The sequence below is a fragment of the Cervus elaphus genome, chromosome 9 (genome assembly GCF_910594005.1).
Source record: "Cervus elaphus chromosome 9, mCerEla1.1, whole genome shotgun sequence".
Lineage (NCBI taxonomy): Eukaryota > Metazoa > Chordata > Mammalia > Artiodactyla > Cervidae > Cervus > Cervus elaphus.
In genome coordinates this window covers 106,086,698-106,112,209 of record NC_057823.1, presented here as the reverse complement: position 1 = coordinate 106,112,209, position 25,512 = coordinate 106,086,698, and the positions used below count along the sequence as shown (strand labels likewise).

General features: G+C 38.4%; 2 protein-coding genes across 2 annotated transcripts in view; one reads left to right on the top strand and one right to left on the bottom strand.

Moving 5' to 3' along the window:
- Positions 1-25,512, top strand: part of FBXL17 (F-box and leucine rich repeat protein 17) — a 498,904-nt gene that overhangs the window by 167,111 nt on the left and 306,281 nt on the right. The gene's annotated exons all lie outside the window — the stretch shown is intronic.
- On the bottom strand, positions 20,008-20,887 carry LOC122700674 (40S ribosomal protein S3a). The gene has a single exon (XM_043913748.1). It carries the CDS (start codon positions 20,861-20,863, stop codon positions 20,069-20,071), a length of 795 nt encoding a protein of 264 aa, XP_043769683.1. The 5' UTR covers positions 20,864-20,887; the 3' UTR covers positions 20,008-20,068.

Here is a 25,512-nt window from a genome sequence, read left to right as displayed (position 1 = left end):
TAACGGCTTGGACAAGAAAGAATCTGCCTGAAAGAGGAGACCCAGATTTGATCCCTGGGTGTGGAAGATCCCCTGGAGTAGGAAGTAGCTACCCACTCTAGTATTCTTGCCTGGAGAACTCCATGGACAGAGGAGTCTGGTGGGCTACAGTCCATGGGGTTGCAAACAGTTGGACACTACTGAGTGACTCACACTTGTTTATATTTGCAGCAGAGTTTATGTGCTAAGATTCATATGTTTGTCTAAACAGTTAAAACAACAGAAGTCTATTGAATCTTCTGTCACTCATCCAAAACATTGTTTGTCACTTTAATATTTTTGCTACTTTTTGTGGTTGATTTTACTGTTCATTTATCAAGGAAAATGGTTCTGAGAAACTGTTTCAAACATTATGCATTCAGATCTTTTCTCTAGGATGACATTTTGTTTTCTGTATAAATAGAATTTGTTTTGAACGTTACAGTCATGTGATGGATAGTTTAATACGTAGTGTAAAGATGTGTAAAATGTTTTAAAAATAAGCATTTAAAAATATTTTAAAAATAGTTTTAAAAATAAACAGTGATAATTGATAGGTTAATTTTTCTATGAAATATTGCATGAGGGGGGGAAAATGAAAGAACCCTTGAAAATAGACTTCTTTGTAGTGAAAATAACTGCAGAGTACCACTGTTCTGTGCTTACTCTGTGCTTGTCCGACTCTTTGTCACACCATGGACTGTATAGCCCGACAGGCTCCTCTGTCCATGGGATTCTCTAGGCAAGAATACTGGAATGGGTTGCCACGCCCTCCTCCAGGGGATCTTCTGACCCAGGAATCGAACCCAGGTCTCCTGCATTACAGATGGATTCTTTACCATCTGAGCCACAGGGAGTCTTATTGCTGATTAGTTTAGGTGGGTTCTTAAATATAGGCATGAGATAAGGTTCTTGCTCAGTAGCTTTTCAAGAATAAATAAGTTTTAAAAAAGGTCACCAAAAATATATTGCTTTCAAAATAGAAAGCACTATTTCAGCTAAAATTAGAACCTATTTAGATTTAAATGTTTTTTTGTAAAATAGAGCAGCAATTTATAAAGTTTTTGTCAGATGATGCTTTAAATTTAAGACATTTCCCCCTCTCACTTTTAATTTCCTTTTATTCTTTTAACAGTAAAATCATGTAGACTTCATTTTCCCCAAGAATGGCAAATTCTAGTGGCATTCCTATAAATTACCAGCATTATCCTTTAAATTATGTGTGATAGCTTTTGACTTGGCTCTTTCTTAGTAACATTTTTCTTGAAAAATTTACTAAGCCAGAATTGGTCCATGGTCATCATTTATAAAGGTGTTTATTGTTTCTGAATAGTAGTCACTGTGTGAGGTGTATCAAAATCTGAAGAAAATTGATGAACATTTAAAAAATTAAATTCTTTTCTATAAACTACATTCTTCCACATGACCAATTATGTGACAAGTTTTAAAATAATCTTTTAAATGTCCATAACAACTGATAAAAAAAAGTACATGAAAAACATCATCCTGTGGTTTTAGGTGTTTAGCATTAGCTTAATATTCAGGTAAACTTCTTAGTAATGCTTCGGATTGAAAGGTGAAAACTGTGCCACGAAATGGATATGAAGATGATTGAGAAGACTCAGGACTTGGAGCCTACAGAGGTAAGTAAGATGCAGTCCATGTATGATCACAAGGGTTGTCTGCTCAGTAAACAGGTTTTGCTTTTGCTTAGATTTATATCATTTACACAAAGATACTCAAGGATTTCTCATCTTCTGGTGCTTCAAATGCTTGTGTAGCCCTAACTGGGTATTTACACATGAAAAAAGAGCAGCCTTCACCTTGCCTTTCCTTCCCTTTGTTAGGTTCCATCTGCTCAAATCCCTTTCCATAATATTTTAGTCGTTTTTTTTTCCTATTTAACTATAATGATTATTTGGTGTTTGATCCTAAATGCTGTACTGTAGAGATTTATTTGCAAGGAATGAAAGTGTATTTTTATGTTTTTAATGGAAAAGTTTGAATTAATTGAGAAAACATGCATTTTAATGAGGTTGAGCGGTAGAGTTTTAAAGATCAGACTCTTTTAGGTTTTAATTACACTACTTGCACTTATCCTGTGTACTGTAATAGGAGTTTCAAACATTAAAACCCACTTTGCAGTGTCATCTAAATTAGTCAGCTCATTGTTCTTGCCATACTCTATCACTAAGCTAAGTAATATTTGTAATTATATTGGTATAAATCTAGGACTTCCCATCAGACTTAATTATAATTTCAGCACTTAGCCGGGATGGGTTAGTAACCTTTCCCATGGAGGACACTGGAATGCACTAATGCATTTAGCCTATCAATTAGTGTCTGTTTTAGATTTGTTCATTATTATTATCCTCTAGTAAATCAGGAAGCATTTATTAACCCCCTACTAAATACTTGGTGCTGTGCCTCAGACTGTGGGGCACTGAGTTCCTGCTGATCCCAAAGGTTTTCCTCTTTAGGTGACATAAGACTTAATGAGTGAGATGATCGTGAGCCTTGTAAGGATAGAGGGAAGGAAAGTAACCTTTATTATCCAGGTAATTGATAGGCACTTTACATGTGTTCTCATTTAATCCTTTCAACATCTTTTGTTCTGCTGAAGCTCATACTATTCCTATTAAATTTAGCCCGTTTGTTTAATTTTCCTTTGGCTTTTCCAATTGGATGTGTTTTTTCCATTTTTACTGCAGTAAGAATTGGATGGGGACAAACAAGAAAAAGCAAATGGCTGATGAGTCAATTTCCATTTCATAGTTGGAATTCACACACAATTGACATTTATACATAACATTCTTAGTTTTTTTTAAAAAAACAAATCTCATTATTTTCTTTCATAATAAAGTTATAATAGAACCTTTAGATACTATTTTATACCTAATGCCTATGAAAAGAATCTATGTTTAATGCTGCTTGCTTTAATAATGAATTCTTCACATGAAGATAAAGTTTGATACTCTTCTCAGATCTTTAGATACAAGATTTATCCTGGATTTGAAAAGATTTTAACAATAAATATTTTCGAAGTTCAAAATTTTAAAATATTTAGTAACTCAAAGTCTTTACTGTTAAGTGCATGGAACCTTTTAGCATTTTGTGGTTCTTAAATTGATCTGTGTGACTAAGACATGCTGTTCTTTATCTTTGTTTCTTAAAAAGCACTTTTTGTATTTAGAGAGTTAAACAGCGTGATATTTTCTTGTGTTCAGAAGGATGGTCTAGTAGTCATTTGACATTTACCATTGCTTTTGAATACAAATAAAATCCAAGTGGTTTATGAAAAGAGGACACTGACTATTTCTATTGATGATTTAAATTAAACATCTGGTTATTATTTCTCCTGTACTCTATCTGACTGGAAGCTTATTGGAATGTTTACTTGTATTTGATATGATTGTTTTGCTATTTCACATTCAATTTGGTCTTCACTGTTTTTTTTCTTTTCTTTTTTTTATGGTTGGTATTGAGTCCAGAAGCTGCATGACTTTTGTAAAAAACTAAATGGTTCTTACCTAGCTAGAGACTTATTCTTTGAATTTTCAGTTTAAAACAAAATTGAATGTATTAAATTTATTGAACACAGATAGCTGAGGACACTTTCTTTAAGGAGTTAATTTGCTGCGTGAGTCTTACATTTATGTAAAGGGGGCTGTTGCCTCAGTGAACATCCTAAGATCTGAGGAGTTTTAACTCTTGAGATTGTTGTGACCTGTTTCTTTTAAATATAAAATAACATTTGCAATGTGTTACTCTTTGTTTATATGTACTAGTGTTTAGAATAGTAACTATAAATGTTTTCTCATTAAATAGACTTTTAAATAACAACATTTTGAAATTGCAAATTGGTGAGCCAGAGTTGAGTCCAATCCACAGAGGTGTTTTGTTTGGCCCATACAATATTTAAAAAATTGAGTAAGTTGCCAACTTTAAAAAATTGGGTTGTTCACGTAAAAATCTGTATTTGGGCCTTCTTTTGGGAAAGTTGCAGATCTAGCAACATTGGACCCACATTTTCTCATGTCAGCGATCTTTCCAGGATGAGTAAAGGGCTTTTCTCATCGGCCATTCTTCAATTTCTCCATTACTCCCACCTAGCATGATCTATTTTATAATATCCACCTGTCCCCACCTAGTCTACAAATTGAATTCTCCCTTATTGAAATTCAGAATGTAAAGATTTTTAGGTAAGGATTTCTTGTTTTAAATCAAATAGTTCTTTTTAAATTGAGTCTGATAAAATATATTAACAGATGATAGAGAGTTAATTAGTTTACTTAAATTAGTTCTTCCTTATTTCAGACCTCAGAACTTTGGCCAACAGGTTGAAGTTACAGAGGGAGACAGAATTCAGCTTAAAATAAGTTAAAACCTTGGTTTTCATTAACTGCCTTCCAAAATAGAGAACTCATTCCCACTTATAGTTCAAACAGGAGTGTTATAAACAAGTTTCCTGAATAACAGTTGAACTAGTATACTAAACTACCCTCAACTTCAAGTCTGTGATTCAAAGTGAATTTATTTGCAGTGCTTAGTATTTGATTCACAATTCCTTTGTTTATAAAATTTTGAAAAGCCTTAAGACTTTTCTTTCTTTCCTTTTTTTTCTTCTCTTTTTCTTTTTCCACACAGAGCCCTTTTTAGTCCTTTAGGCACTCTGAGATTGAAGTCGTGGAGTAACAGATGACTCCACCGCCCCTTTCAGGGAGACTGACAGCGCCCTGGCTCGTGTAAAACTCAATGAGGCTTTCTATAAAGATTTTTCTAACTCCCTTGATCTTCTCTGGATGTTTATTCTGTTTCTTCTTTCAAATTTCCGTTGATTCAATAAAAAACGGTGACATTTAGAAATAAAGTTCAGAGAGGATTTGAGCAGGTGTTGGCGATATAAAATATTTGCTGAGTGCCCATTGTGTTTTATTTCCAAGAATTGTTTTGTGAACATATGCTATATATTGTTTTTATAAGTGTTCGAGGACTAGGTGGATAATCTACCATCTTCCCGTGAATGTCATGTCACAGTGGATTTAGAATTTTATTTCATTTCAATCCCCTAATATTACTTAATTCTCCTAGAGACAGAGGTTTAAAGATTGCCCAAGTGGGGGACAAACCTATCCATTAAAATCCAGCAGGCATAGTTGAATTTGAGTTGGAGAATGTTTTGTTTTCTATTAAAGTTAAGTGGTCTGGAGGAGACAAATACTTTTCACCTTGGAGTACTGAGTGTGAAGTTTGAACAGTTTTCTCCTGTAAAAGCACGAAAACTTGGAAATAAGGAGGCAGTAAAACTAGCGCTGCCATTGGAGCCGCTTGGTGCTGGTGCTCAGAGCAGGGCTGGCCTCCCTGCAGAGGCTGCAGAGGGGCCTGTCTGCATACCTGTGGTGCCTAATAATGTGGCTGGGCTGGTTGGGTGGACTTTTACTAAAACTGAATTTTATTTATTTCTGTAATTTTACTGCGTAGTTTTGAGTATGTTCTGTATGTATTCAGATTTTTTAAAATGAATAGTTGTTGTTTTACCGAGTTCTGGGAGAATTGCGGGGACAGAATGGAGCGTTTCTGAGCTAGTGACACCTGTTGGAGGTTGGCTAAGTTTTGACCCTCTCTTTTATAGTCACAGTTACTGGTAAGGCCATCCCTAGAACAACAGAATAATGCTGGGTTAAGTGCTCTTCAAGTCCCCCGGGCATGCATGTGTGCTAAGTCGCTTCAGTTGTGTCCGGCTCCTTGTGGCCCTGTGGACTGTAGCCTGCCAGTCTCCTCTGTTCATGGGATTTTCTAGGAAAGAATCCTGGAGTGGGTTGCCATGTCCTTCTCCAGGGAATCTTCCCGACCCAGGGGTTGAACCCATGTCTCTTATGTCGCGCGCGTTGGCAAGCAGGTTCTTTACCACTAGTGCCTCCTGGAAAGCCCCCAGGTCCCCTGACCATCTTTAAAAATGATGCCTCTGGTATCCTGTCTATTAGACCCTCTCTTTAAAACCATGCTTGCTTTTTGTAGTGCTTCTGAGGTTGAAGGGTATAATATTTTCTCTCTTTTGTTTTTGAACCAAGGTTAATAATAACAGGTAATAATAGCTACCATTTATTATAGTCTGTGCCACACAGTGCAAAATGATCACACCCTGTGTTGCATTTAATCTCTACAACCCTGAGGAAGAAATCAGCCTCATTTAAATGACGGGATTAAGGTCCAGGAAGATTAGAGCACTCTCAGCTCCTAACTGGTGGAAACAAGCTTGGAGCCCTTTTTTGTGTCTCCAAAGCCCCAGCTCCGAGCACGAGGGGCGTGCTGTCTGGACACTGCCTGCCGCATGCCCCCTGCCCCGTGTCCTGGTTTGTTCGGGGCAGTCTCAGCCCCTCCCTGTTGTTCCGGGGTGCCGTCAGGTTCCTGTCTGTGCTGCTGCTGCCCCTTCTGCGATCCACACGTCCTGCTTTGGATGGTCCTCCTACCTCAGACTACGCTTGATCATTCTGAACGTCAGTAGAGTGTTCCCTTTTCTTTTCCTTGTGGGATATCTGAGAAGTGAGAGTTTCGGATAAGACCTGTTGTTGTTCAGTCTTTCAGTTGGGTCTGTCTCTTTGTGCCCATGGGCTGCAGCACACAGGCCTCCCTGTCCATCACCATCTCCCAGAGTTTGCTCAGACTCATGTTCATTGAGTTGGTGATGCCATCCAACCAATTCATCCTCTGTCACCTACTTCTCCTCCTGCCCTCATGGGAGGTCAGGGTGTTTTCCAGTGAGTCGGCTCTTCGCATCCGGTGGCCAAACGATGGGATATTCAGGGTTGATTTCCTTGTCAAGGGACTCTCCAAGAGTCTTCTCCAGCATGACAGTTTGAAAGCATCAGTTCTCATGTGCTCAGTCTTATTTACGGTCCAACTCTCACAGCCACACATGACTACTGGAAACACCGTAGTTTTGAATATGCAGACCTTTGTTGGCAAGTGATGTCTCTGCTTTTTAGTATGCTCTCTAGGTTTGTCATAGCTTTTCTCTAAGGGGCAAGCATCTTTTAATTTCATGGCTACAGTCACCATCCACAGTGATTTTGGAGGCCAAGAAAATAAAGTCACTGTTTCCATTGTTTCCCCATTTACTTGACATGAAGTGATGGGACCAGATGGCATGATCTTAGTTTTTTGAATATTGAGCTTTAAGCCAGCTTTTTCACACTCCTCTTTCACCTTCGTCAGGAAGCTCTTTAGTTCCTCTTCGAGTTCTGTCATAATGGTGGTGTCATTTGCTTTTCTGAGGTTATTGATTTTTCTCCTGGAAATCTTGATTCCAGTTTGTGATTCTCCCAGCCTGGCTTTTCTTATGATGTACTCTGCATATAAGTTAAATAAGCAGGGTGACAGTATACAGCTGACATACTCCTTTCATGATTTGGAACCAGTCTATTGTTCCATGTCTGGTTCTGATGGTTCTTGACCTGCATATAGATTTCTCAGGAGGCAGGTCAGGTGGTCTGGTATTCCCATCTCTTGAAGAATTTTCGATAGTTTGTTGTGATCCACATAGTGAGTGAAAGGCTCTAGTGTAGTCAATGAAGCAGAGGTTTTTCTGAAACTCTCTTGCTTTTTCTATGATCCAACAGATGTTGGCAATTTGATCTCTTATTCCTCTGTCTTTTCTAAATCCAGCCTGTACATATGGACATTCTTGTACTGTTGGACCCTAGCTTGAAGTATTTTTAGCATTACTTTACTAGCATGTGAAATGAGTGCAACTGTGCAGTAGTTTGAACATTCTTTGGCATTGCCTTTCTTTGGGATTGGAATGAAAACTCACCCTTTCGAGTCCTCTGGCCACTGTTGAGTTTTTCAAATTTGCTGGCGTATTGAGTGCAGCACTTTCACAGCATCATCTTTCAGGATTTGAAATAGCTCAGCTGGAATTCCGTCACCTCCACTAGCTTTGTTTGACTAAGACCTATAGATTTTAAAAACATCTAAATTTTGTAACAAAAACATTTTTTCCCCCAACAATACCATTTACAAATGCTCTTCATTTCTTCCTAACTTTATTGAGGAAAAGTAGAAAGTGTTGCTCATCTTCATGTCTAATACCACATCTGGCTCATATTTGATACCAAAAATAATTTCAGGGTGAATTTAGAATAGATATTTATTTAAGCATGTGATGATGCACATTTATTTTTACAAATGTTTTAGTTTCTGTAGATGCTCTCTGCCAGTTGTAATAAATTAATCATTGCAGAGTAAAGGAGAATACTAGGTGCTATATACTGTGAGTGAGTATTACTGAGTTAAAAAGAAGGAAGTAAACTTTAGTGAATGTTTCAGTACCTTTGGTAAAAAAATAACTGCTGTAACTAATTTGTACAGTATATGTGATTTTTCAAATAGCTGATGATATTTTTCTACAGAAGGGAAAGTTTCTCTGATGAAATGATGTGTGCTTTTATCCTCAGGTGAAATTCAAATTAAAGGTACTTTTTCGTTGTTTGGTATGTAGTGATACTGGATATCAGTTCTGATATTGGTTTTTGAGTAATTCTAATTACTGGATATCACTTAAAGGAAATATTAATTAATATATAGCACTAAAGCATTTAACCTAGTACCATCACTTGAAAGGAAAATCTATATGAGATCATCTATATCTTACCTGTGTCAGCCAGCTTTGATATTTAACTCCAATTCTGAAGATGGGATGGAAACTGGATTTGACGTGGATGAGTTTGTCTTATTGATTTCTCCATGTTTGCATTATTTTGTCTTGTGGAATAATGTCAATTTTTATGATAGTTCCAACATATAATGGTAATTTTTAATTTCCAGTTTGTCTTTGGTTCCTAGTGAGCGATGATAATGTATAAGTAAACATTTTTGTAAGTAGTAATAGTAGAGCTTTTATACTATCATATTGGTATTCCTGGATGTGCTATTTAAATATTGCTACTGATTCTGTGTTTTTAAGGCAATATAAAGATGAGTGAATGTATGTATTAAGCCGTTAGTTTGTGGGATTAAAAATCATGTTTTATATGCTATGAAATCAGAATTCATGATCAAACAATGGGAAAGGACAGGCAGTTTGTATGATGAAGAACGCACTGCTGTGCCTTGGGAGGCTTCCTAACCTCAGACCCGTTTTAAAATGCCAACATTGAACAAAATCTTCATCTATTGATGAAAATGATAATAGTTTATTGACTGTTCAGACAAATATATGACTTCCTGCCCTGCCTCCCCTTCCCTGAGGAGTTGTCTTATTCTTAATCCCCAACCAGAAATGGTAATTAAAATAACTCACTGTTGTCAAAATTTTAAAATGTATGATAAATGAAGCCCAGTAAATAGTGAAAATATGAGAAAGGTGATTAAATCTGACAATTTCCTTGTAAAAGGCTTGAGATGATAAATATCTCCTGTGATTAGTTATTAATTTTGTGCAAGAGATTTTGCTTCAGCCTAAAATATTTTATGAACAGTGGCATAAAGAAATATCTTAGAAGATAGGTACACACATGTTTAACCAGAGGAAAAATTGCTGGTAATAATTAAAAACGGCAGACCTGACATGTGTGTGCCTGGGCCGTTTTCTGTATGATGGTCCTTTTAGAGATTAAAAAAGAAGACATGATGGCATGAAGAATGGCGGAGTACTTTCAGCTTGAACCTTTTTGCCTCATGAAGACGGAAAGGTTTTATGTATATCATTCCTCAACTGATAAAATGTTTAACTTAAGGTAGTGTAAAATAACTCCTTGCTTACTGAAGTGCAGATGTTAATGAGACCTGTTTGATTAGCAGTTCTAGTTGCACTGCCAATTATTTGCCTTATGAGTGCGGATCCCTTTATTGTTAAGGAAAAGAGGAAGTAGTGGTGGTCGTAATGCGTGCTGTATCACACCCCAGCGGCTGGATCCACAGCACGCTGCCCGACTGTCCGCCTGCGACTTGTGTGGCTGTGCAACGCTTTGCTTGTGAATCCCTCCTTGTAAGGGGAGCCTGCCTCTTTGTCTTTGGCCCTCTGCCCCAACCTCAGCCCCCGGTACCTTACATAGAGCCCAGCTCAGAGAAGTAATTTAATACCTATGTGTTGAGGGAATTATAAATGCTGCTTTTGTAGGAGGTATAAGTTTGTTTTTAAATTTGGCTTGAACTCTGGTTAAAATCCAGGCAGTTGGTTCACATGTCCTCTTTCTCCCAAGTTTTATTTCTGAATTAAATTGATACTTAATAAAGTAAGGGGCTACTGTTCTTGTCTGGACTCAGGTAGAGCTTGCTTTCTGTATTGCGTGCTTTTTATCAGAGCAGTAGCTCCGTTTTCTGTGCTTGTTCTGTCGGTCATGGCCGACTCTTTGCAGGCTCCTCTGTCCATGGGGATTTGCCATGCCCTCCTCATAGGTTTTAATGTTGAATCATTGGCTTCTGTCTTCTGAATAGAGTCTTTGGAATACTTTTAAATGAAGACCCAGAAACTTTGCTCTTCATACGTAATGATATCTTGTATTAACTGAAAGAGGCAGAGGAGACAGTTAGAGCTTCTTTTCTGTTTCTTGGTGAGAAGAGTGTGGCTGTGTGAGAAAACTGTGGCAGGTTTTTCTCAGTTCTTCCTGGAGCACTTTTAAGGGCTGCTGTTTAGTGTATGTTTAATATTTGGTTAATTGTTAGTAGGAACCTAAGCATACTGATTAAGGGCAGGTTCACATTAGAACAATTATCTGGTTAATTGCTCTGGTGCAAAAATAGGCTAAAAAATCATCAGAACATCAACTTGTGAAAGCACTGGCAGGAGTTGCAAAACCACCAAGCATCCCTACTGCAAATCACATCAGCAAAGCAATTAATTTAGGCTAATTGCTTTTCTGTTTGTTCAAGATGCACTTTGGAACTGTCTTTTGAAATCATGGCAATTAAGATTAGTAAGCAATATAATGAAAGAATGTTATAATTGTCACTATTTTTCAAAAATAGTAACTATTCCATATGAACCTATATAGTAGATCTGTCACTCATGTAGGTCTTTGAGATAATTAAAACAAAATGGGAATATGTTAGACACACAAGATATTCTTTAAAAATAAATTGAGTAGATTATCTTTCCAGAAAAGGTAGCACAGGGTTATCTTTAATCTGTAATTATCGAGTCGAATTATCTAGTGTCAATAATGCACGCTAAGGAGGCTTGTTCACATAGGAGGATTGTCCCGAACCACCAAAGACAGCACCGGCTGGTAGCGTTTTCTCTAGACAGGTGTGTATTTGACTTCTTGTATGGCTTCTCATAACGTAATCAGGGTTTTTGAATGTCTTAGAAACCAGATTAGGCATCCCTCCGTTTTTAAAGTTTTCCTTTATTGAGTATTATAATTTTGGCAGCACCAATTTGTCTAAAATTGAAAACGACTTGAGTTTCCAACTGTTTCTTTATGAAGCCATGTTGTAACTGAACCTCAGCTAAAAAAATGTCAAGCTTAGGAAATTAACCATTCCCCAGACCGCTTCTCTGTGCACAGTATTGTCAAACAGCAAGTAGCTGTTTCCTTCATTTCTCTCCTTCCTTAAGGAGCAGTTCTTATCACGCAGTGTGTTTACCGGCATATCCTGCCCCATGAAATCACCCAAAGCAGATTGTATTGTGTTGTATTAAGGACTGTGGCTCTTGAAACGAATCTTTTAGAGACAGTCATGTTAAAGGAAGTTTTGGTAGCATTTATCATTTAGTGAATTTCTGTAGCTGTGACAAAAAATTTAGAAAGATACTCATTAAAATTAGATTTGATACAATAAATTAAATTTCAAGTTTTGCTTTGGCATTCTACTTTTTGCTTGTTAGTGGATATAAACTTTTTTTTTTTTAATTTCTGGTTAAATCTGTATGAATAGATCTCTAAAGCCTCGCTGATGAACTATACCACAAAATTGTTTTTGTCTAGTGATCATTTCCATGGAGAAGAACAAAAGGATATTTAGTTTTTACAATGATATGTTTTTATTTACTTTTTAAAATAAAATGTCATAGTTTCTACAAGTGCAGCATGGTGATCCAGATTTCTTGGTGATTCTATTCGTTGTAAATTGTTTGACTAGAAAGCTACATGCTGAAGGTTAAAATATCAAATCAGATGAAAATAAATATACTGATTAGATTAAATAGAAAAGTGTTGAGGACTCTTAGAACACAGAAAAATAAAGAAATCTAAATGATGGTATCAGTCACTAGGTCTGGATGTTGGTCTTCTTTTAAGTCTGTCATTGAAGCAGCAGGACAGTGTTCTCTAGATTGGGGAAAACTCACGCTAGTTCTTCTTTTTGGTTTTAAAATATGAATTCTGCAGTTATTTATAGTGGAAAGATGGCATAGGTGTTAATAAAAGTTTGTCACTATTTTACAGGCTTTAGAAGATTGCAAACAATAGGCACACATTCCGCCCACCCCTGTGTGCATGCCTGTGTGTGTTAAGATGTAGCTATCCTTACATCAAGAGGGCATCTTTCTCTGTCCCCTTGCACCTGCCCTGGCTTTGTGGCTTGCTCTAACCAATAGGATGCAGTGGAAATTCTGTGGGAGGGCTTCCAAGGTTTGGCTTCAAGAGGCCTTGTGACTTTTGTTCTTGCCTTCCTGGAAGCTGCCCTGAGTAGTCTCTTTGAGAACGAGAGGTCACCTGGAGATAGAGGTCTAGCCAGGGTCATCTGTCAGATGTGTCCGCGAGGCTGGGTCAGACCATCCAGCCTCATGCAGAACTTTGGATTCCTGCAGCCCTGTGAATAAAACCTCCAGGACTGCGCCACTGAGCCCAGACCAAATTGCTGGTCCAGGGACCCATGAGCAGGTAAGGGTGGTTTTGTTAAGCTACAAAGTTTTGGTGTGGTTTGTTACTCAGACAGTGATTTTGTAGCTGATCTATGTTGAAGTTTTATAGTAAATTGCCAAGAGTGTTTTATTCATTATCCTATTTAATTATCATATCAACTCTGTGACTAGGTATCATTGCATGCGTGCGTGCTAAGTCAGTTCAGTCAGATCTGACTCTGCGACCCCTATGGACTGTAGGCCACCAGGCTTCTCTGTCCATGGGATTCTCCAGGCAGGAATACTGGAGTGGGCTCCATGCCCTCCTCCAAAGGATCTGAGCCACCGGGGGAAGCCCCATAGGTATCATTATGCTCTGTTTTATAGATGAGACTCAGAGAGGTAAAGGATCTTGCTGATAATCACAACTAGTAAGCACAGTCAGGACGGAGTGCAGATCTCCCCGACCTCAGTCCTATCTGCCGAGGTTCCCACGAGAGCGTATTCTGAGTTTAAAATACATTTAGTTGCAATCAGCAGTTAAACCTACCAGTAGAGTCTGTTGACTATAAGTGGTAGCTAAATTGCATTGTAATAAAATAAATATCATTGATTAAATAAAATTATAGTAAAATAACATCCATTTGAAGTTTCTAGTGTTATTGTTTAATTTTGAGTATTCACCTAAAAAAATGCAAGGGGAAGAAGACAGGTCTTCTGAAAGGTATAGTGTGAATACAAACTTAAAAGTACATAAGTATAGGGCCTTGATTTTAGATGTATTTAAAACAGTTTTCCGTGTTTCATATTTTTCAGAATAGAGCCTTTTCTACCCTATTGTCAAGTTAGGGAGAAGTAGAAAGGAGGAGTCTGCCTTTTAGAAGAATTATGGCTGAAACTTAATCACTGTTATGTTTGTCTTTAACATCTGTGTTTTCTAATAATAAGTCTTGAAAGGATATAACTTCTATGGCATATAGTCAATAATGGTACTAACACCTATGACAAAAATACCACAAAAAATTCCACAAATAGAAGTGAGAGTCTTTTCATGTTTTAAACGCTTTTACTTTTAATTTTAACTATCACCTTAGAGACCATGCATCAATAAACTAGTTAAGACTAGTAGGTAGTTTTGATATGTATACCATAGCTCATCTTACCATTTACTATTAGCAGCACAGTAATCAAACCTGCCTCAGGGTTTTACTGCCTGTTAAATAAAGCCTGGGAACATTTCCCTCCGTGATTTATTATGGTATTTTGAGAAGTTGTTTCATTTGGAAAATACAATTTCCATTTGTTTTCCTTTTAACTTGAATTTAAACTCGGTTCTTATTTTTGGTTTTGATTAATTTTTTTTCATCAGCAAGTTACCAATATGTTTTAGTAGTTTGATGTTTTGTTGTATTACACACACGCAGAGAGATGAATATTTTGTTTTGTGTGAATATGTACCTGGAGAATCTCCATTTGGAGAGAGAGGGTAGGTTGAATATTTTTCTTTGAGTTTTAATTTATACTTAGATGGATTGTAAATTTCTTAGAATGTGACATCGATAACACCATAGGAATTAAAACTGTATCTGGGAATTTTGTCTTTTCCATAGTCCTGGGCTTCTCACCAGAAGTTTAGTAAATGTGTATTGATTGATTAGATGGCAGTACAAATAAACCTAGGGAGCATGAGCTAGTGTTCAAGGTAAAAGAAAAAGAAAATGAACTGTTCATATTGGTCAAGAAATAGAGCAAATCAAAAGAAGTCCGTCAAAATAGTCAAGTTCATGTAATGAGTGTAGATTTAATGTTTCAGAATGCTTTATAAATGTAATTGAAGAGTTAAAGAGGCACAAGCTGACTTTTCTAAGAGAGTGGGGGTTTAGGTGAGAGGTTCATGGATACAGTTTTAGTCTGACAACATGTTAACCCTGCTGAATTAAAAAAACTGAGTGAAGGCAAGGGGAGAGAAATCTGGAAGAAACATGATATCCTTGCGGCAGCAGTTTATTTGGAAAAGGGATGACAAAATATGTCATGACAATGCCCTGGCTTTCTTCATTAAACTTAGTAAGGAATTTAAAAAATAAAACAAAACAGAACAGTTTTCTGTAACATTTTTTTCCTGCAGATTTATAGACATTTGTTGGATAAGTATCTTCAAAGAACTATGTATTACTTATCATATGGTTAATATTTTGCATACCTTGTTCTAACTGGAATTACAAATGTTTCATAATTTGTAGCTTTACATAGTTGTCCATCTTCTTCTTGTTTCCATGATTTTTCTTTTACAAATTTATTCCTAGTACCAAGACAGCATTGTTAGGTTATAGAGGAGCTTTTTTTTTCTTTCCCTTTTTGGCGGTGGCTTTTGGCACTCATCTCCAGGTACAAATGTAACATGTAACCATGGAGCTTGTTAGAGGGGGAGAAGTATGAAGTATCACCTGGCAGGCTCCGACAGAGGTGCAGACATCCACAGGGGCACTGCTGCAGCTTGATGCTGGCATCCTGTTTTGAAAATGTAGCTGTTTTCAAAGAGACAAGGTCAGGATAACTTTATACTCCTGTTGCTACTTATGTGCTTTCCCCACTGACAGTATCTTCCTAACGTTTCATTTGAATGGTTACATTTATCTTTACTCACTTGCCACCATTAATTGTATCTTTTATTTCAGTCCTCTAAATAGGTTGTGTAGTGCACACTGTTCTCAGGTAAAAGAATTGAGAGTTTGTGGCGATCCGCACTGATGAGCTTGCCAGTACACATGGGCGAGACCATGGAATAGTAAGCAATTCAAGGTAGCAGGAAATCCTAACATGCGCTCTCCATGTTTTTAGTATTAATTGGCTCTGATTTCATTTCATTGTTGGGAGAATAGTGTCCTGTAAGCATTTAGGTGGAACAAAATGTCTAGGTTTAAACCTGGACTGTAGTTAATCTTCAGTGCAGTTCATCCTCAGGCAGGTAATCAAAAATATTCATGTTATTTTGAAAGTTCTATTAAAGCTGTTATTTAAAAGTGCTAATCATATACAGGTGAAAATTCCAGAATATACCCAAAATGTATTCTAATCATCAGTATCAAGCTGCGATCATTTATTTTAAGAATCACATTTGCAAGCTAAGTCCATTTAAAATAAATACTCAGTCTTAGTGTAAAAGTAATTTTTTTTAACGTGAAATTACTTTTTTTAAATTCAAAAAAGTAGACACACCGAACTGGGTTGTTTAATTTCAAGTATTCCTACAAGTGAAACTTAACTTTCAAAGACTTTAGAGTAGGAAAATTGACAGCTTTTGGCTTTATATTTTAAAGGCTACGTGGCAGAAATTTTTGTTCAAATTAAATTTCTATGTAATTTGATGTGACTGCTTTTGACATTCACAAATTATGTCATTCATTTTAACATGCAAATAAGACACCCAGTGACTTTGGGACTCAGCGCTGAAGAGCTCTCACAGGTGCTTAGGCATGTTGCCTCTGTCTCCACCAGGAATAATGAGACGATCTCTAAATGAGACGTTGTGGCTTTCCCAGAAGCCCTTGTAGAAGGAGTCTTTTACCCTTTCTGATCCATTGCAGAGCATGTGAGTCCCAGGAACTCTGCCCCCTTTAATTTCTGTCTTCTTTCCTTACTTAGAGCTGTGATCTCTTTCACTTTTTTGTTGGTGTAGTCATTGATGACATTCTCTCAGCAAGTTTTTCCCTGTTAACTTAGATCTTCTTCCATTCCTTAAGTCTGTAGAATATTTTCTTTTATTGTTGTCAGTGTCACTGATGACATTTCATCTGATTCTTGACATACTCATTTTATAATACAGGGCATCATAAGGAGTTTTTTGGGCAGTGACATTTTGGCAAACACTTGCCAGTGGCTACCAGAGAAGGTCAGTTAGATGCAGAACAATGAAATAAACTTCTCTGGAAGTCTTCTCTGAAATACTAATGGAGAGGGCTCGCGGAGGACTGTGGGAGTGGTTGTTATTGTTGCTCCAGGCTTTATCCTTATCATTCACTGTGTAACCTTGGTAAACTTATTTAAGTTCTCTTTTATACGATTGGGGTAATGAGAACCTACCAGGGTGAAATGTTTGGAGGCTTAATCATGTTTCAAAAGCACCTTGAGTATGAATCATTAGTTCATTATTAGAATGGTGGCTTGGGTGGTATCATCCATCATCGATGCTTTATCACCATTGTAGCCTTATGGTTCCCTGCAAATTGACAGCAAAGGTCTTAAATCAAATGTTTTAAAGACACTAGCAGATTCTTGAAGGTTACTTATTGCTTATGGTATGGTGACACTGAAGTGTTCATAATTATCTGAAGAAAATAAGGCGTTTAGCGTATATTCATTTTTGTATATTTTTGTAAACATCTCTATTTTTAGATTAAATGGGTGAAGTGTTTTCAGATTCATAAATGGAGTTTTTTTTTTTAAACGGTGATCCCTACTTATGTTACCATAAAATAAAATACCCTAATACATAGCTACTTTACCTCTGTGAATGCTTTTCACTTGCAGTTTTCATCCAAATGTATTTTAGTATTATACTCTTTTAAAATATACTTTAAGATTTTCTACACATATACATGTACTCACACATGCATCATGGAGTAATGAGATTAAATGAAATTAGAAATATCTCAGGAAGCAGGGCTTTCAATTTCTAATTTCTATTTCAGTTGAGGAAATATAATGACTGAAAATTAAGGAAATTAACTGTTTACTTTGTGTGTTTATGTGTAATTCTGTGTTTGATATATTCCATGAGTCCTAGGATCTGATTTGGAAGTAGTTTCAAAGGACTCTAATTCAGCCATCTACCTATACGCTATTGGCTCTTCATCTGTTGCATATGCATGCATATTCTTTCTTTTTTTTTTCTCCCATCATCTTACCACTTTTTCCTTCATCTTTCATCTGAATCTATTTGGTTAACATATTAAATCACATTCTGGCTATCTGACATTCAAGATGCTGCTTATAACTAAAAGATCAGCGCTTTCTGAAAGTATTTTAAAAATTAGGTTATTTATTCTCAGTTTAAAAAAAAAAAAGACTACAACATATCCCCGGAACTTTAGGGCTGGGATAGCTCTATGAGAGGTTTTAAAATACAGCGACATCTCCCTGGAGCTTGTGTTTTGTAGGAGTGCCATGGGGAGGACACGGCGGACTGCCGGGGGCGAACCGCTGGAGGGAAGGCACTCAACACGTTCATTTCCCTTTGCTCTGTCTTGCTCTATTTTTCCAGCCCTCTGGCTTGCAGGTTTATTAAAATGCTAATGATGTTTATTCTATTTTTATTGGCAGCTCTCCAGATTTGATTATTGATATATCTGAGTAACAGTGAAATGCAACATCAAGGTCTCACTTGACTCTTTTCCTGAGATTTTTGTCAGTAGAAATATAAATACCACAATGTCAACTGGATCATATTGTAGTCTTTTATCTGTATAAGAGTGAAATGTTACAAGAGCACTGTCAACTCTGGGGATGAGCTTTTATTGGGATAGTGAGGGGTCTCGTGTGGGCTCCATCCTTAGGGGCGTGTACTGTCCTAGTCTCTGAGGAATAATCATATTGCCAATAACAAGTGCCTGCATGTGTGTGTGGGCTTTCGTTGCTGTTCTCATTTTCTGGCCTTTGGTATTTCACGTCTTGTACAAACCGACTAACGTGTACTGAGACTATAGAATAATCCCCCGTGACTGGCAAGGGAGTGAGGAGTTACCATGTTTATTCCTGCTCTTTCTGCAGATTTTAACCACAGACCCTTGGGGTTCCGAAGGCCTCTGAGGATGCCTCCTGGGGCTCTTCCGTTTTGTTGATCCGAAGCTAAGGCCCCAGGCTCACCGATGGCTTGGCCAGGTCCGCGCAGCGAGCTTGTGCTGAGGTGGGGCCGGGAACGGGCTCCCGGGCTCCCGGGCTCCCGGGCTGCTCGGTTCCGCTCTGCTGAGCTTGCCCTCACCTTCCGTTGGAGCCACTTACTTGCCGTCAACGCTGGTCTTCTTTCATGGCCTAGATTGGAACTAGAGTATCTCTTAGGTGGTGCGCTCTTGTATTTCTTTGATGCACCTGTGTAGAAATAACAACACATACACAAGGAGGTTTTTAGTAATTTTTCTTTTTTTAAAGTGGAGACTACCTAAAATCTCACTATCAAAATCCTTCCATTGTTGACATTTTGGTGACTGTATTTTTAGATATGCACGTGTGTCCATGTCCTTCCACCGCCTCCTTCTGGAATTATGTTGTGTGTCCTATTTTGCTATCTGTATTTCTGTCAACAATATACTATGGATTTACTTTTATTTTGATAAATACAGATCTCTGTCACCATTTCTCATTAATTTATGGTAGACTTTAACATATTGTACTTAACTAATCTCCTATTGATAGACATTCTAATAATTTCCAGTATGATGAATATTCTTACACCTATGTCTTTGTATACTTTTAATTTTTGTCTACTTAGGGTTAAAATCTTGAAATGGAAATTCTGCATATAAACATGAATATACATATAAACTTTAACATATCTTTCTCATTCCCCATAGAGTATATCAATATACAACGGTGTCCCTGGAGAAGAATATCTGTTTCTCCAAACCTGTGCCAACTCTGGATGTAATCATCACCTACTTTGGTGCATTTAAAAATAACTTTAATGTTTAATAACTGAAAAACTTAAATTATTTCAGCTTTAGTTCAGCCACTCAGTTATGTCCGACTCTGCTACCACATGGACTGCAGCACACCAGGCCTCCCTGTCCATCACCAACTCCCAGAGCTTGCTCAAACTCATGTCCATCGTGTCGGTGATGGCATCCAACCATCTCATCCTCTGTCGTCCCCTTCTCCTCCTGCATTCAGTCTTTCCCAGCATCAAGAGCTTTCTCAGTGAGTCAGTTCTTTGCATCAGGTGACCAAAGTATTGGAGTTTCAGCTTTAGCATCAGTCCTTCCAATGAACACCCAGGACTTATCCCCTTCAGGATGGACTGGTTGGATCTCCTTGCAGTCCAAGGGACTCTCAAGAGTCTTCTCCAACACCATAGTTCAAAAGCATCAATTCTTCAGTACTCTGCTTTCTTTATGGTCCAACTCTCACATCCATACATGACTACTGGAAAAACCATAGCCTTGACTAGACGGACCTTTGTTGGCAAAGTAATGTCTCTGCTTCTTTTTTTTTTTTTTTTTTTTTACCACAAATAAGATCTTTTATTTGTCACCATTAAGAATCTGCATTTTAAACCGATTCTTGGACTGGTGGTTCGTATCCATCAGCTCGTTCAACTTTAGCACCTGTCTCGTCCCCAGTAGCTTTTCCAGAACTACTACCTTCACCATGTAGCTCCATGAGTTTTCCCAATTCAAATTTAGGCTTCTTCAGCATTTTTACTTTTCTAACGAAGACATCATGGAGCGGATAAATAGATTGGCAAGCCTTTTCTATGTCTTTTCCAATGCTATCTGGAATCAATTTATTGACCACCTCTTTCAAGTCGTTTGTCTGCACCTCTCGGGTCATGATCTCCATCATCTTCTTACGGATCTGGCGCACCTGCTGGTGCTGGGCGTAAGAGGTCTTCCGGATCTGATTGTTGCGCTTTTTAGTAAAACCCACACAGAACAGACGAAGCAAGTAACCATCGGTAGTCTTGACATCAACGTGAGCTTCAATCATGGTCTGCCATTTTTTGACCATGGAGCACATTTTGTCACGGGTAAGATCCATACCATGAAAATTAGTCAGGCAGTTTTTGCCCTGAACATCCTCAGTAATTAGCTTGAATTTTCTAAATGCTACTTCATCATTCTGCAGATCAGCAAGACTCACTTCAAAAACACGACCTTTGAGGCCATCAGACGCGATTTTGGTTCCTTGAGTTCTCGTGACCAATGTTTTCCCAATATTCCTTATATTGAACATAGCTGGTGCTTTCACATCATACCAATCTTTTTTAGAAAATGGGTCAACCACTTTCTTCTTGGCTCCCTTTTTGCCTCCTTTCGTAAGGCGCTTGTTCTTGCCGACCGCCATGGTGCAGTTCAGAGAGCCAAAAGGCTGTCTCTGCTTCTTAATATGCTGTCTAGGTTGGTCATAACTTTTCTTCCAAGGAGCAAGCGTCTTTGAATTTCACGGCTGCAGTCACCATCTACAGTGATTTTGGAGCCCAGAAAAATAAAGTCAGCCACTGTTTCCACTGTTTCCCCATCTATTTGCCATGAAGTGATGGGACCAGATGCCATGATCTTAGTTTTCTGAATGTTGAGCTTTAAGCCAACTTTTTCACTCTCCTCTTTCACTTTCATCAAGAGGCTCTTTAGTTCCTCTTCACTTTCTGCCATAAAGGTGGTGTCATTTGCATATCTGAGGTTATTGATATTTCTCCTGGCAATCTTGATTCCAGCTTGTGCTTCCTCCAGCCCAGCGTTTCTCATGATGTACTCTGCATCTAAGTTAAATAAGCAGGGTGACAATATACAGCCTTGACATACTCCTTTTCCTATTTGGAACCAGTCAGTTGTTCCATGTTTGGTTCTAACTGTTGCTTCTTGCCCTGCACACAGATTTCTCAGGAGGCAGGTAAAGTGGTCTGGTATTCCCATCTCTTTCAGAATTTTCCACAGTTTATTGTGATCGACACAGTCAAATACTTTGGCATAATCATTGAAGCAGAAGTAGATGTTTTTCTGGAATTCTCTTGCTTTTTTGATGATCCAGTGGATGTTGGCAATTTGATCTCTGGTTCCTCTAACTTTTCGAAATCCAGTTTGAAAATCTGGAAGTTCTTGGTTTATGTACTTTTGAAACCTGACTTGGAGAATTTTGAGCATTATTTTGCTCCTGTGAGATGAGTGCAGTTGTGCAGGAGTTTGAGCATTCTTTGGCATTGCCTTTCTTTGAGACTGGAAGGAAAACTGACCTTTTCCAGTCCTGTTGAATTATAATTAGGTAAGTTATTTAGGCGCGTGTGTTTTCCACTGAGAGACAGCAGAGCACAGTCCTTATGTCTGGAGCCAGTCTGGATTTGAATCCTGACTCTGCCCCTTCCTGCCTGCTTGTCTCTGGGCCGGTCACTCAGCCTCCCTCTGTCCTGTTTCCCGTCTGTAAGTGAGGATTACAGCAGAGCCTCCTGCATAGTGCTTCTGTCTGATTTCCCTGTGGCGGAGCGGGCAGAGCGCTCAGGAAGGCTCTGACTCACCTGGCACTGAGGGCGTGCCTGCTGTGAGGCCCGCTGTTGCTGCTGGCCGTCAGTGAGCGCTGGGCGCCCCTGCAGCGCACAGGGCACGGGGCTGGAGTGGGCTCCGAGACACAGGCGTCCCAGTGACCAGACGACCACCAGATACCCGAGGAGACAGGGCAGAGATGAATGAAAAGTGTTGTAACCCAGTTAAATAGCAGCACAAAGCTATACCATAAGAACAGACACGGACCAAAATGTTAATTGCCAGAGGACTGGCATATTCCTGAAGCAAAGAGCAGTGCCAAAGTTTGTAATTCTTAGACAAGCGACACCAGAATTTGCTCTCCTGTTTCGTGTTCTTTTCTCCCAACTCCTCCTGTGATTTACGGTGAATGTTACGTCTAAATTGGTGCAGCACAGTCTTGGTTCGTGTCTGGCTTAATGTCATATTTGGATGATAAATTACATGGTCACCCTTTTATCTGAATTATAACTTTCTGTGGATGTCATTGTGATGATGTGATGTCAAATTCTTGCTTTGGCCTGGGAGCTGTTGACTGTTATCTTTGCTTATTTGTTCTATACGGATCAATTTTATAGTTTAATTTAGAGGACAGTCTTTCTAGCTACTCAGGGGAAAGCTCATTCTTAACTATCACTTAATGCTTACAAATGTTAGAAGAGAAACTTGGTTTATTGCCAGAGGAAAATAGTTTATTGCTAGATTATTGATGATCCAGCATGTTGCATCAAGGTATCAATTGAGAATTTATTTTTCTGAAACCAAAGGGAGAAATATATCAGGATGAATTAAGGCAGTTAGTGGAAAATTTTAAATTTATTAATAAAACAGATCCACACTTCCTTAGAATTCTAACATATTTTTTGCACACAAGTGTGCTTGTAATGCTAAACAAATTTTCCAAATCTTCAGCACAGATTTTTCAAAATATTTTAACGTCCTGCATTGTTGACATCTTAGCCCGTTTCCTAACACTTGATTGTCAGTTGAACCTTCTTATCTGCCTTCCTTGCCATTGATGTCACAATGATACATTTAAAGGATGGAGAGTTTGGTTTTTGAATGATGAATAAATGGTGAGGAGGAATACAAAGGAAGAGAGGTTGCCTATGCTGGACCCTGGCAAAAAGGAAACATTTTGAGCTTTTTCATTGTAACTGTCCCTTAGTTAGGCGCTATCAAGTGTTAAAGGAAGATGCTTATCACATTTGGATTTATTGTGTAGGAAATTCATGTTCTGAATCATAATGTGCCTAGATGACTGTTTTTTCAGAAATAGATGAGAACATTGTAGTATTATAATATGAATGTTTAATTCAATGTAATTTGTATTACCCACCTTTTTTTGATCACTGATTGTGTGCCAGGCACTGAACTTAGTACTGGCAAGACATAGTTGAATAAGAAATGGTCTCTGCCTCTTGGAGATGGCGAGAGGCTAATAAGACCAGTGAATAGCCAGAGGCTTCTAAAAACCTCCCTGCATGTCATTTTAGAATAATAGCAGAAACCACTAATACTTATATATAGCATTGACTCTGCTAGCCACTGTTTTAGTGCTCTACATATAGTAAATTTCTAACAACCCTGTGAGGTAGGCACTATTATTGTTCCCATTTTTTTCAAGTGAGGAAATTAAGACATGAGAGATTAAGTTGCCCATTGCACGTAAATAAAACATAATTTTTCTATCCCAAGTGAACTCTGTAGAGAATCAGTATTCACATATTTCTTTTATGTCTGATGAAAATTTGAAGAAGTATGTGATCCAAGAATTGGTGAGAGAAAATTCCAGAGTGTGTTTTTGTTTGTTTATCATTTATTCACTGGCCAGGTGTTTGTTAGACACTTAGCATTGCTGGACATTTGGGGAAGGGCAGCTAGCAGACCTTTGTGTTTCCTGCCCTCGTGGAGTTGATACTTGGCAGTACTTGCCTCGAACACAACCAAGGGATTTCTGGGTGATTGTATAATGCTTTTGCTGCTTTTCATTTTCATCAGTTCTATGCACTTTGTCGAACACGCTCTGAAGCCCCGTTCGCTGTTCCTATGAGGGAGGGAGTCAGTGTTCTCCAATTTGCATGAGGAGGTAGTTTCTAATTACCGTACATTGCACTTGTGTGTAATCTGGAATTTTACATATGGTACAATGACTTCCTTTAACTGCTGCTTATATATTAATACCAAATCTCATTGCTCTACTGATGAAAGACGGTGGTCCCTGGCTCTCATTTATATTTTCCGACTTATTTTCAGTGACTAACAGGGATAGCAGTGAGATCGTTTAACTAAAATTCTTACTGCAGTTATATTCCATTTTACATACTGGGGGATGAGTAAACTTTTCCTGTCCAAATGAGAAAATAATTCTGGGTGCTGAGTTGCCTTGTAATTGCCCAGTGTGTGACTGCCAACTACGGTAGCTCCGGGGAGAGAGGCTAACCTGTGTGGGGGCCTTGGGATGCTAATGGGCAGTGCCTGGTGATAAGGACTCACCCACTGGTTGAGCTTGCACTGTTTTTTTTTTCCTTTCAACATGCCAGGATTCTCCTCCCAGAGTCTCACAGAGAGGACATCACTTACATGCAGGCTGGGCTGCTGAAAAAGAAATGTCTCAACTCTCCTTCAGGGACCTGGTGTCTCCCACCTTGGAGACAAAATGACGCAGGGGCCGGCCGACCTTCACCCGAGACCCAGGAACGGGGTGGGCAAAAGGGTGGGTTCCGCTTCATTTCCAGCCTCTGCCGATGGTCTTCTGGGGTGACTGGCCGCTGGTGGTTCCTTTAGGCCCCTGTCAAGACTCCTACCTTCCTGCAGAATTACGCAGGCTGAGGAAGGCATGCCTGCTGGGACCACAGTTAGGGATTTTAACGTGATTGTTTTTAGATCTCTGCTCCTGCTTTCCCTCCATGTGTCCCAAGTAACATCTTAATTCTTTTTTTTTTTTTAATTTTTTACTTTCAAACTTGTTTTCAGGACTTTTTTTAATGTCTGATATCTTTTCCAACTTTATTGAGATTGTCAAAGGAATTGTCAAAGGAAAATTATGTATATTTGAGGTGTACCATAAAGGACAGAAATGGTATGGACCTAACAGAAGCAGAAGATATTAAGAGGAGGTGGCAAGAATGCACAGAAGAACTACAAAAAAGGTCTTCACCACCCAGATAATCATGATGGTGTGATCACTCACCTAGAGCCAGACATCCTAGAATGTGAAGTCAAGTGGGCCTTAGGAAGCATCACTGTGAACAAAGCTAGTGGAGGTGATGGAATGCCAGTTGAGCTATTTCAAATCCTGAAAGATGATGCTGTGAAGGCACTGCACTAAATATGCCAGCAAATCTGGAAAACTGAACAGTGGCCACAAGACTGGAAAAGGTCAGATTTCATTCCAATCCCAAAGAAAGGCAATGCCAAAGAATGCTCAAACTACTGCACAATTGCACTCATCTCACACGCTAGTAAAGTAATGCTCAA